General features: G+C 29.9%; 4 protein-coding genes across 5 annotated transcripts; 2 read left to right on the top strand and 2 right to left on the bottom strand.

Moving 5' to 3' along the window:
- The first annotated feature begins 196 nt into the window (after positions 1-196).
- On the top strand, positions 197-5,218 carry LOC113793678 (putative ferric-chelate reductase 1 homolog). 2 transcript variants are annotated; one of them, XM_075825226.1, is made up of 9 exons: positions 197-650; positions 1,281-1,452; positions 2,398-3,027; positions 3,153-3,522; positions 3,649-4,143; positions 4,212-4,327; positions 4,392-4,478; positions 4,555-4,894; positions 4,956-5,218. In XM_075825226.1, exons 3-9 carry the CDS (start codon positions 2,512-2,514, stop codon positions 5,174-5,176), a joined length of 2,145 nt encoding a protein of 714 aa, XP_075681341.1. In that variant the 5' UTR covers positions 197-650; positions 1,281-1,452; positions 2,398-2,511; the 3' UTR covers positions 5,177-5,218. The 2 variants fall into 2 exon arrangements, with proteins under 2 accessions (XP_075681341.1, XP_027199539.2); XM_027343738.2 differs by lacking the exon at positions 1,281-1,452.
- Positions 5,072-7,744, bottom strand: LOC113793677 (protein KRI1 homolog). Its single transcript, XM_027343737.2, has 2 exons — positions 6,214-7,744; positions 5,072-6,150 (listed from the first exon to the last, which is right to left on the bottom strand). The coding sequence occupies exons 1-2, from the start codon at positions 7,609-7,611 to the stop codon at positions 5,332-5,334; spliced, it is 2,217 nt and encodes a 738-aa protein (XP_027199538.2). The 5' UTR covers positions 7,612-7,744; the 3' UTR covers positions 5,072-5,331.
- Positions 7,745-7,755: 11 nt separating this feature from the next.
- Positions 7,756-11,453, top strand: Rat1 (5'-3' exoribonuclease 2 Rat1). The gene has a single exon (XM_027343736.2). The coding sequence runs from the start codon at positions 7,899-7,901 to the stop codon at positions 10,803-10,805; it is 2,907 nt and encodes a 968-aa protein (XP_027199537.2). The 5' UTR covers positions 7,756-7,898; the 3' UTR covers positions 10,806-11,453.
- LOC113793679 (diaminopimelate decarboxylase-like) lies at positions 10,913-12,949 on the bottom strand. The gene is made up of 3 exons (XM_027343740.2): positions 12,781-12,949; positions 12,278-12,709; positions 10,913-12,210 (listed from the first exon to the last, which is right to left on the bottom strand). The coding sequence occupies exons 1-3, from the start codon at positions 12,947-12,949 to the stop codon at positions 11,150-11,152; spliced, it is 1,662 nt and encodes a 553-aa protein (XP_027199541.2). The 3' UTR covers positions 10,913-11,149.
- Between the last annotated feature and the right edge of the window lie 244 nt (positions 12,950-13,193).

Raw genomic sequence — 13,193 nt, 5'->3', positions numbered from 1 at the left:
TTATCATTTCGAGGTTTTTTTTCCATGGAGCGAAAAAAAGCCAGTTTTGACGATATTCAATGGTCATGGTGGTGGTGGTGGTGGTAATATTCAATGGTGAACAGCATACAAAAATTCACTAAAGTTTGTGGTATGTGCTGTCTTTTTGTCTTCGGCAATTATATTCAACGATGAATGAAATTGAATGAATGAATAAAAATGGATAGACTCAACAAAACAGACAAACTAACAAACTTTGAAGAACACACGGCACGGCCAGTATATGAAGAAACGAAAAAATTTCTTTTGTATATTTTTGTTTGATGTTTTGTGATGGAATAAACAGAGATACAAAGACAATAAAAAATCATTTTGAAATGTGAAATGTGAAAACAACAACAACAATTCAAGAAAAATTGTCGACGTTGCCTGAAAAAATGATATTTGATTGATTGATCTTTATTTATTTTGTTGTTGATTTTTCGCCGAAATTTTAATCCAAATTCGAACGTTTTCATTTTCAAACAACAACATTATTTGTGAATGATCCATGATCTGATAAAAAAAAACCAACCCAAAAAATATTGTTTTGCCACTCCTTCAATCTACATCCAAAAATTTTTTTTAACCCCGGATAATCCTTTCGATGATATCGTCGAGGAAATAAACAAGTAAGTAAGTTTTAAAAAGATTTTCTTTTCCCATTTTTTTTTACAATGAGAAGAAAAGAAAAAACCATTAACATATCATTAACATTGAAACTTCTGAATTGTATTTCCAAAAAAAAATAATGTTATTATATTGACTGATTGAAAACACCGTTAAAAATACCTTGTTACAGTCAATATTATTATTATTATCATTATTATAATTGTAAATGGATTTATTTTATTTTATTGAAAATCTTTTAGCCTATGTCATTGTTGTTCGAGTCTATAATCATTAATTTAGGATAATTTGATTATCGATGATAATCGATTTCATTTCCAGTAAAAAACAAAAAATCGAATCTTTTCGGACATCAAACATTCGAATGATTCATTCTATTAGCTACATGATTAGCATTGAGCTGAATCATTTGCTGAAATCATTCGTTTTTTGTGGTGAAATTCATTCATTTTTGTTTACATGATTTTCACAATTCGAATCACAAAACCCAAAAACAGAAAATATTCATCCCACTTGACAAAAAAAATAACAACGGTTGCTAATATCAACCAAATGTATGTTCAATATTTCAACAGAATTTTTTTTTTGTTTTGTTTCAAACGAAAAAATAAAACATTAATATTTTTTTTCAGCTTCCAGTTTTCTCCCTGTATATTTTATGCATCAAGGAACTTACTTAAACTTGAAAATTGATTAATAAAGTACAAGTGTAATTAAAACAAGAAAAAAAAATCTTCTGATTAATTACATTGCATTCAAGAACAAATGCAAAAGAAAAAGATCAAGATCAAATCAACTGTCAATGTAAGTTTGTTTGTGTTTGTGTTTGAAAGAAACGAAAAACACGAAAATTGATAAAAACCAAATTTCAAATTACCTGATAATTATTATCGAGAATAGAATTTTCAATAAAGTTAATCAAGATTGATATTTTAAATTTTCTAATTTTCTTTTATCCTTTCTTCAACCTTCAAACCTTTGTTCGTTGTTCGTTCATTTTTCATCCAAAAACAAATTAACAGTCGATAAAATTATCATTGGGTGACAATATTTGTTGTTGTTGTTGTTATTGTTGTTGGTGACATTGTCTAACTGTTTAAAAAAATTTTAATCGATTTTTTTTTGTGAAAAAAATGCCTTGGAAAATCAACAACATGGGAAAGGCTTTTTTTTCTTTTCGCTTGTTGTTTTCGTCGAGGACATTTTTATTATCATTTCGTTTTTTAATATTCAAAGAAATTCAATTTGATCGAAAATATCATCATCATCATCTTGAATGAATGATGACTATTAATATTTGAAATGAAAATTTAGCCAAAAATTATTATTACTTTTCTTTTCGTTTTCAGAAAAAAAATGGCAACAGGAAAACATCAAACAAAAAAAATGATGATTGGTGATGTCATCGAATGAATTTCATTTGGTTTTGTTCATTTTGTTCAACAGCAGCAGCAAAATGACATCATTTTCAATGATCATAATTTTCAATGTTATTCAATGAATCTTATTGGCCATTATTTTGCGTTATTATATAACAACAACAACAACGAGAAAAAAAATGATTAAAATAACAATTATTATTTAGAGATTAGTGAAGGACAATAAATATCGATTGTTTTCTTTTCTTTTCTTTTTTTTGACCATTTTGAATCTCTCCATATTCCATCTTTCTCTCTCTCTATCCCTGAATTTTTTTCTTCTAACCATTTTCTCTTTCGTTTTATTCGTTTTGTTTGTTTGTTCTTTTAGCACATTTTCTTTCCGATTGGAAATTTTATTTGATCAATCAAATTCCATTCTTCTTTGCAATCTTGGTCTCAAAAAATATCTTCTTTCATCTTTTTTTGTTTGTTTGTTTCGTGAATGTATTTCGATAATCAACATCGAATCAATCATTATCGATTATATTCAAATGGACAACAACAACAACAACAGCAAAAAAACTTGATTTATATTCATCAATTGCGTTCAAACGAATCGGCAACCATGATTTGCTTAAGAATTTGGTTGTTGTTTTTGATGATGATGATGATGATGGCCACAACCAGTATTTTTAATTCTTTTTGGATGGCCGAAGCATATAGTAGTGGTGCACCAAATAATCAAAAAGTTTGTACAACAATGATACCTGGACATGGTAAACAACAAAATACATTATCACCATATAAATTAACCATCAATATAATCAATGATAATCGCCATTATAAACAGCAAATAATTTTGATTGATCTTGAAGCAACAGCACATGTTACATTTGCCGGTTTTATTGTACAAGCTAAAAGAAATGATGATGATATTTATCAAATTATTGATGATGATGGTTATTTTGAACGTTTAACAAATAATACAATAACAAAAAGTTGTTTATCACATATACATGTAAGTTTTTTCCTTCATTCATCACTAAAACTTAATCGAATTAAACGTCAATTTTCACACATTTCATTAATCTTTGACCATTTCTATATTCACCCACCATAAAAAAATAATAATAATAATAAAAGAATACCTGGACACATGCAGATGGTGAACCAAAAACTCGTGTATCGGCAAGATGGATACCAAATACACCGACATTTAATGGAAGCCTTTATTTTCAAGCAACCGTTGTACAAGTAAAACAAGCATATTGGAATGATATTCGTTCAGAACCAATCTATTTTTTGAATGGTTATCGTACGGATGAATCATCATATTCAAAATTGATTGATAATCATAATAATCAACCAATCGAAATAAATAATAATGATTCACCAAAAATCGATATTGATTATGATCAATGTTCGAACCGGTTATGTATTGGATTGGCCAATAATGATAATGATGATAATAGCAATTGCGTTGGCAGTAAATCCTGTCGTGCATTAATGTCAGGTTTGTTTATTATTTCATTTCAATTCAATACAATTTTATTTGACAGCCCAATGTAATTCATTCATTTATTATTATCCATTTTTTTTCTCTTGATTTATTACCATTGATTAATTTGATCAATGACAGTTTGGAAAAATGAAAATGGTGAAAATGATTTCAGCATACAAGCTAAACAATCGACTATGGCCAATTTATATTATTCGATGGCATTGTCCGATGATAATCGTATGGGCAATGATTTTGTTGTCGATTGTCTAGTCAATTCAAATGGTCATGTTATGGTTGATCTAAGTCAAAATTTTGGAAAATCAAATGAACAATTATCTAGAAAAGAAAAGATGGATATTCTTCAGGAACAAAATGGACAATTTATCGATGGTATTGTTCGATGTAATTGGCGATTTGTTCCAAGGAAATTTCGTGTTGGAAATAATGATTATGATATTTCGAAACGTTCATATCATATATTTTTAGCATCAGGATCATATGATACTGATGGTCAAGAAAATCATAAAGAATATCATGATATTAAATTACGAACATCCGAACCGATTGATCTATCATCAATTACTGCCGGTAGTTTGCAGGTCAAAGATCTTAGCGTATTGATTCGTGTACATGGTAAATATATTCAATGATTCAATCTATTAATGCATTATATAATTGAATTATCATTTGAAAAAAATAAGGATGTCTTATGTTGATCGCATGGTTCGGTACGGTACCTATTGCAATTACATTGGCTCGATATTTCAAAACAGCCTGGCCTGGTCGTTTACTTTGTGGTGTTCAAATCTGGTTTGCTGTATGTTTTTTCATTTAATTAATTTGAAATCAGAATTAAATTCAGTTTTTCATTGAATTTTTAGTTTCATCGTTGTCTAATGATATTTAGCATCTGTTTGATGATTATTGCACAGATTTGTATCTTTTATTATATTGGTGAATATCGTTTGGTCAGTATTTCATTAAATATGATTATCATTTTTTTACAAAAGTTTGATTTATTATAATGATTTTTTTTCTTCTTAGGGAATACATCAAATTCTTGGTTCAATTGCATTTACATTGGCCATATTACAACCGATTGGTGCTCTATTTCGACCACATCCTGGAACGCCAAAACGTTGGCTTTTCAATTGGGCACATTGGTTTGGTGGTACAGCCGGCCAAATTACGGCCGCTGCTGCCATACTATTAGCAAGTAAACTTAAACTTGCAAATCTTCCCGATTCATTCTTGTACATAGCTATTGTTTGGATATTTTGTCATGTTATTTTACATTTATTATTTCAATTTCATTCATTTTGTACATCATCATCTTCATCATCATCATCATCGGTATCTACGGTTTCTAATTCAAATGGTTTAAGTGAGTAATTTTTTTTATCATCAAAACAAAAATTATACAATTTTTTTCCTATTCAATATAGAATCACCGGATATTGCATTACAAGAAATGCATCATAATCAACGAAGTTTTTATGGAAATAATAATATTAATCATCATCATCATCATCATAATCAATCATCAACAACAACATCATCATTTCGTTATTTTTTATTGGCAATTTATATTATATTGATTGGATTTTTTGTTACAATTCTTGCCATATCTATTGCAATACCATCAATGTTAAAAAATTTACTTTGAAAAAGAAAATTTCATTTTGGGAAATGTATTTAACAAAAACAAAACAAAAAAAATTTTTATTCTATTCACATCATTATTTGTTTGTTTGATAATTGTTTTTAATTGAAAATAAAAATAATAATAAAAAAGAAAATTAAAACCAAACAAAATTACAACTATTTTTGCATTCGTTTCAATTCACGATTACTTAGGCCATATGCTTTCAATCTTTGTACACTAACACCAGATATTTCGGATATTTTTCCATTTGAATCTTTTGCATTCGAATTTTTATTATTTGTTCGACGTCTTTTACGAGATTTTTTCTTTATCGTTTGTTCTACATTTCCATTCGATGATGATTGTTGTTGTTGTTGATTATCGTTAATTTTATCTGATGATAATGATTCCGAATCGGTTTTGTTGGCACGATTTCGTTTACGTCTACGTTTACGTTTTTTTGTCGATTCTATTTTAACCGTATCACCATCGTCATTCGTATTAGTTAATTGATTATCTACAATTTTGTCATTTGTTTCATCATTTTCATTCGTTAATTGATCAACAGCAATTGGATATAAAGACTTTTTCTTTTTGGTTGGCATTAAATCACCATTATCATTGTTATCATCATCATTATTATAAACACTTTTAAGAATTTTTCTTTTCAATTCAAGATTTTGTGATTTTTGTTGATAAACTTTTCGTTCATATTGTTCTCGTTCTTTTGAACGATATTGTGTCATTTTTTTCAATGAACACCAACGATTCAATTCTTTATCATCGGCTAATAATATTTCTTCATCGGTAAGACCAAAATCATTTGGTTCAACCATACGATAACGAAAACGTGTTGCCAAATCACCACCAACAATATCATCATATAATCCAATATCATCATCGGCCATAATATCTTTATGTTGTTTAATTTCTCGTTTATTTTTCTTCTTTCTTTTTTTCGTATTATCATCATTGATTTTCATTTCTTCATAAAGCTAAAAATAAAATTTTTTAAAAACAAAAATTCAATTATTCTGAAAAATAATAGATAGGATTACCTCATCATCAATTTCAGGAATATAGCTGAATACAGGCTTCGAATCATCCGAATTATTATAATAATCATCACCGAATAATAATTTCATTTTTTCATCATATTTATCTGCATCGAAATCATTTTCATCATCAATAATAACATTCAAATCAATATCTTTTAAATCAAGTCGATCATTTCCAGAAATTGATTTCAATGTTTCAATTTTCTTTTCAATTTCTTCACGTTTCATTTTTCGTAATCGTTTTAATTCCTGTTGTTTTTCCAATTTTTTACGTTCACGTATTTCAGCACGTTTAGATTTTTTATCATTAACAACAGCTGTATCACGTATGGAATCAATATTACGTGGATAACGTTTAATAATTGTTGCATCCGGTTCTTCATAATGAAATTTTGGAACATCTAAATTTTTTCGAATATTTTCAACAACTGATGGTTTGTTCTCTTCCGAAAGCTTTTGCTCATTATTATCATCATCATCGACAATCCTAAAATGACTGTCAACATTTTTATATCGATTCAATCGATTATCATTAGAGTCTAATGTTAAAGGTACATATCCACGATTTAAAACATATTGTTTTAGGAATTTTTCATCTTCATCAAGTTTTTCATCATTTGTCCAAATTTCGGGCAATGATTTTGGTTTGGTCTCTTTTTTCTTAACAATATTATCCGAATGTTTAATTGAAAATAAATCACCATCATCATCATCTGGATTACATTTTTCTTTGAAAATATCTTTAATATCTTTACGGATATTATAAAGTTCTTCATAATAGCCTTCAGGTTGTTGTTGTTGTTGTTCATCATTCGATTTATTATTCAACATTGTTTCATCTTCTTCCGTAATACCTTTTTTCTCTTCGATCAATTTTTCGTGATATTTTTGCAATGTAAGCTTTTCAGCTTTTTGTTTTGGAATTGTCTTTTCAGATTCTTTATTTTTGCTGTCATCATCATTATCATCTTTGGTAAAAAATTTGAAATTTTTATCATAAATTTTTGAATCTTTATTTTTCAATGCTGAATATACATTGAAAAAATCATCATCGAAAGGATCATCGGTCAATGATTCACCACTTTCATCATCATCATCACTTGAAGTTTCATTGCTTGAATTGGATTGACCAGCACCAGAATCATCATTACCATCACCATCATCATCAATTTCAGACATAATGTCAAGATTATCACCATATTTATCTTTTAATTTTTGTAGCTCTTCTTTACGGCGCCAATCATCATATTTTTCGGCATAAGAATTTTCAGTATTAATTACGAGTGTCGATGTTGATGATGTTGGTGATGATTGACCAGGATTCATATCAGGCTCTTTATCATTATCATCATCTTCATGATCCGAATCAAAAAGTGTTGCCTTTTGAAATGTAGTCATTTTTGTTTCAAATAATTTGATTATGATTAAAAGAATTTCGAAAATCCATCAACAAAAATGAAATTCTCGAGCACGTGGAATAATGTTCCGTTCATAGAATAGGTTTTTGGATAATTATTATTGTTTATATCCATTTTTGAGAGTATGTTTGTTTGTGTGTGTGTGCTAATTCAATTTATTCCAATTTCAATTTCGATATTAATTTTGAACATTTTCCAAAAACATTTCTTTCAATCATTATTTGATTAAAGATTTTTAAAGTTAAAAAAAAATTTAGAATAACCAATATGGGAGTTCCAGCATTTTTTCGATGGTTATCAAAAAAATATCCATCAATTGTTGTACATTGTGATGATGGTGTTAAAGGTGAATATCATTTCGATAATCTTTATCTCGATATGAATGGTATTATTCATCCGTGTAGTCATCCGGAAAATAAACCACCACCAGCAAATGAAGAGGAAATGTTTTTAGCCATTTTTGAATATGTTGAAAATATAATGAAAATTGTTCGACCAAAAAAATTAGTATATATGGCTGTTGATGGTGTTGCACCGCGTGCCAAAATGAATCAACAACGATCACGAAGATTTCGTGCTGCACAAGAATCATATGAAAAATTGATTCAAATTCAAAAGGTTAAAGATGATTTATTGGCTCGTGGTATCGAAGTACCGGAAAAAGAAGATTCCGCTCATTTTGATTCGAACGTCATTACACCTGGTACTGATTTTATGATAAATCTAAGCGAAGCTTTACGTAGCTGGATTAATCGTAAATTAAGTGAAGATTATGATGATCAACATTCAATATGGCCTAAAGATTTGATGATTATCCTAAGTGATTCATCTGTGCCTGGTGAAGGTGAACATAAAATTATGGATTATATTCGACGACAAAAAGCGGATAAAAATTTCGATGCAAATCTTTCGCATTGTCTTTATGGTGCCGATGCTGATCTTATCATGTTGGGTCTGGCAACACATGAACCAAATTTTACCATTCTACGTGAAGAATTTAAACCAAATCAACCACGACCATGTGATCTATGTGGTCAACTTGGTCATGAGCTAAAAGATTGTACCGGGCAACCGAAACCTGAAGATGAACAAATAAGACCTGCTGATACGGAATTTATTTACATTCGATTGAATGTTCTACGAGAATATCTTGAAAAAGAATGTAAATCGAATACAAGTGTTCAATTAAATTTTGAACGTTTTATCGATGATTATGTTTTTCTATGTTTTTTCGTTGGTAATGATTTCTTACCACATTTACCATCGTTAGAAATTCGTGAAAATGCAATTGATCGTCTAATAAAAATCTATAAATATGTTATGGAAGCTTATCCAGATGCACAAGATATGTATCTAACAAAAAATGGTCATGTTAATAAACATCGTGTACAATTCGTATTGCAAGAATTGGGTGAATATGAAGATGAAATATTTAAACAACGACAACAAAATGAACAGAATTTTAAGGAAAGAAATAAACGACGAAAATTAATGCAAGCTGAACAGGATTTACGATGGTTGAAACCAGAAGCTGTTGGACAATCTGAACGTCCAGAAGTGTTCAATAATCCGAGGGAAGAAGCTCACAAAGTGCGTATGGCATATAAAGATCAAGGTTCGAATTCAGCCAAAGATAAACTTGAAAAAATGTTGATCAAACCAAATGATAATAGTGGTGAATCATCGTTGAAACGAAAACGTGAAGATTCAGATAATGATGATAGTGAACCAGAAGATCTGGTACAATTATATAATGATGGATGGAAAGAACGTTATTATAAACATAAATTTGGTGTCGAATTAGTGGATCGTATTAGTAAACAAGTTGCGGATGAATATTTTAGAGGTCTTTGTTGGGTTATGCTTTATTATTATCAAGGTTGTCCTGATTGGAAATGGTTTTTTCCTTTTCATTATGCATGTTTTGCTAGTGATTTCAAAAATATCGAACAAATTGATATTAAATTTGATCGTATGGCTAAACCATTCAAACCATTAGAACAATTGATGAGTGTATTTCCAGCTGCATCATCAAAAAGTTTACCACCAACATGGCGTGAACTAATGTCACGTAATGATTCACCAATCATTGATTTCTATCCGACAACATTCAAAATCGATTTGAATGGTAAAAAAGCTGCATGGATGGGTGTTGCATTGTTACCATTCATTGATGAAGAACGATTGTTTGCTGCATTAAAAACTGTTTACAATGATCTTACCGATAGTGAAAAACGTCGTAATTGTCATGGATCACATTTGATTTTTACATCGAAAAAACATTCAATACTTTCAGATAATATTCGTAATGCAATCGAAAATGGAACGTCCATTGAAAACAATGACACTGATGATGATGTAAATAAAAATAATGAACAAAAAGCCATACCAGCTGCTGAATCAGAACCAAATTTAATATCTGGTTCATTAAGAAAAAGTTCAAACTATTCAATGACTTATTCAAAGACATTATGCTGTGAATTTTATGATCCAACTTATTCGAAAGAATTTATATTTCCAGCAGTAATGTTAAAGAATGCACGAAAACCTGACACTGTTCTTCGTCCACAAGATCTTGATCGATTTGAACGTTATCGTCCAATTATTGGTATGAATAGACGTTCAGATCGTGCCAATTTAGCTGGTAGTGGTCATCGAATGATTGAACGATTAGTACAAAAAGAACATGGTGGTGAACAATATCGTAATGAACAATATCATAATCAATATGGTTATCAAAATTATCGTCATCAACAATATAATATGCAACAATATTCAACTGAAAATCGATATTATCCCGATAATAATAATAATCGATATAATCGACAACAGCAAGATAGTAATCGATATTCTGGTTATAATAATCATAATCATCATTCCAATCCATCTAGACAACAATCAAATTATTCATCATCAAGTTATTATAGCCAACAACAACAACCATCACAACAGAATCAATATAGCACTGGAAGTTATTATCAACAACAACAACAATCATCATCATCGAATTATAATAGTCGATATTCGACAGCACCACCACCACCACAACCACAAGCATCGGGATTCTCATCTTATTATACAAGCGATTATGTTAATCATCATCAACAGCCACAACAACAACATCAACAACGAAGAGGTGGTTATGGAAATTCATCCAATCGATCTTATCGTTGATTCACATGATCAAGTCCATATTAATAAATTTTTTTTTAGGTTTTTTTTCATTTTATTTTCTATATGAATGAATGAATTCAAATTAATTAATCAATCAATCAATCACATTTTCTTTTGAGCGGGACTATTTTCTTTTTCTTTTTTTTGATGATTAAAGAATAAAAAAAAAACAAAACAAAACAAAAAAAAATATATTTTTGATTCAATTTCTAATTGTAATCTACTTGATCATGACCCGCGATACTGTTCGAAAATCGATTGTTGTTGTTATTTTTTTTTCGAATCGACCATCACAATCATTTCTTGTTTTTTCCTGCCTGGTTTTTTTCACTTTGGTCCGTTCATTATTCTTTTTTATCATCGGTGGTTTCATTATCACCACCACCAACATCAACTTCAACATTGGTATCGGGTGATTCTTCAATCAATTCTTCTTGTGATTCAGCTTCTTCAATTATTTTCGATGAATTCAATTTCAATTCAGGTACCAATTTTTCATTTGAATATTGTTCTTCATATTTTTGTCGTTCACGTATTACAATCGGTTGTCGTTCGATGATTAAAATTTCAGCCGATTTATTTCTTGATTGAAAATTACTTGACATTGATGAACCATATGAACCGGCATCCGAAATGATTAAATATTCGCCGGCAGATAATTTATGATTTAATGTAAAATCTCGACAAAAAACATCAGCAGCATCGGTGATTGGACCGACAATATCGTATTTAAAATCCGATGTTATACCACCGACCATTACTGCTTGTTGTTGATGAACTGGTACAATATGATGAGATTGGCCAAGCATAGCAGTACGTGCAAAATCATTGAAACCAGCATCAACAACAGCAAATGTTCGTTTCGCAAACTGATGTTTCAAATGATAATGTGGACCATGTGAACTAATGAATGAACCGGTTCTTGGTGATGTTGTACCGCTAAACGATTCTTGCTTTGAATGACAAGTATTCGTTTTGATGTATTCGATTTTCGTCAATAATACACCAGCATCGGCCATAAAATTTATACCCGGATCTAACACTAATTTTAGGCCACGTTCCAGAATTGGTGAAGCAATTTTTTCGATCCAATTCGAAATCTCGGTTGCATCGGCATTCATTGCATTCAGATTGCCCACAAATTCACCACCAAAATCAAGATGTTCAACACATATTTTTGATTCTTGTCGTAATTCATCAGCTAAATGCAATAATTTATCACGAATCTCTAAATAGCTTTCCAAATGTGTTACATGTGTTCCCACACGACATGAAATGCCTTTGATACGCATTGTTGATGATGCTTTTACCCGTGAATAGATTTCCAATGCATCGGCCAATGGTACACCATATTTCGATTGTGTTGTAATCGATTGACCATGCTGTGAACCTGGACTCATTGTTCCTAATTGATTAATAAGTAAATTTGAATTCATCCATTCGAAATCTCAAAAAGAAGAAAAAAGAATTACCTTCACTATGTGTATCGGCATTAATTCTAATCGAAACATTTTGAATCTTATTATATTTAACGCAAACACTTTCAATACGATTCAATTCATCCCATGCTTCAGCATTTATACAATAGATACCGGATTTAATAGCAAAATCAATTTCGTCTTGTGTTTTTCCACATCCACTGAACGTAATTCGTGATGGATCAACACCAGCAGCTAAACAACGAGCAATTTCTCCACCCGAAGCAACATCAAATCCTGATCCTAATCGTGATAATATATTCAATACAGCTAGATTTGAATTTGCTCGTACTGAATAGCTAAGCAAAAAATTCTTTTTTTTCAATACACCAGCCAATAGATTGTAATTATCATAGATACGATTAATGTCATAAATGTAAAGTGGTGTACCAAATTCTTCGGCTAAATCTTTGAGAAGAATTCCACCTTTTTTTAAAAAACAAAAATTAATGATTGATCAGACAGCAATTAATCAATTAAATTGAATTGAAACATACCAACTCTTAATTGATCTTCATTATCATAACTATAAATGCTACGTTTACTTTCATTACGTGCCATATATGCACGAACATCTTTTGGATCAGCCGACAAAATATTACCCGAAAGTCTACGTGATAATCGTCGAATCTGTCCAATAAATCCACCATCTTCTTTTTCAGCCATTATTGTATTTTTGTTGTTGTTGTTGTTGTTCACTTTGATGATGATTTTGATGATATTATTATTGGGTTTCAAATAATGATCTTGAAAATTTTCAATTTAATAATTATTGAACGCTGATGATGATTGCCAACCAAAAAAAAACCCAATAATAAACAGCCAACAAATTGAAAAAAATGAAAATGAAAATCTAAAGCGATCAATAAGCGATATTTGGTTAGTTAGTTAGCTAGTTCAGTACATGGTT

This window comes from Dermatophagoides pteronyssinus, unplaced genomic scaffold (genome assembly GCF_027571235.1).
Source record: "Dermatophagoides pteronyssinus isolate colony J.1.1.1.1 unplaced genomic scaffold, Derpt_VIB-CSIC_2022.12 sq0003, whole genome shotgun sequence".
NCBI classification, from domain to species: Eukaryota; Metazoa; Arthropoda; class Arachnida; order Sarcoptiformes; family Pyroglyphidae; genus Dermatophagoides; species Dermatophagoides pteronyssinus.
The sequence above is the reverse complement of the archived record's forward strand: the minus strand, read 5'-3'. Positions and strand labels throughout refer to the sequence as shown.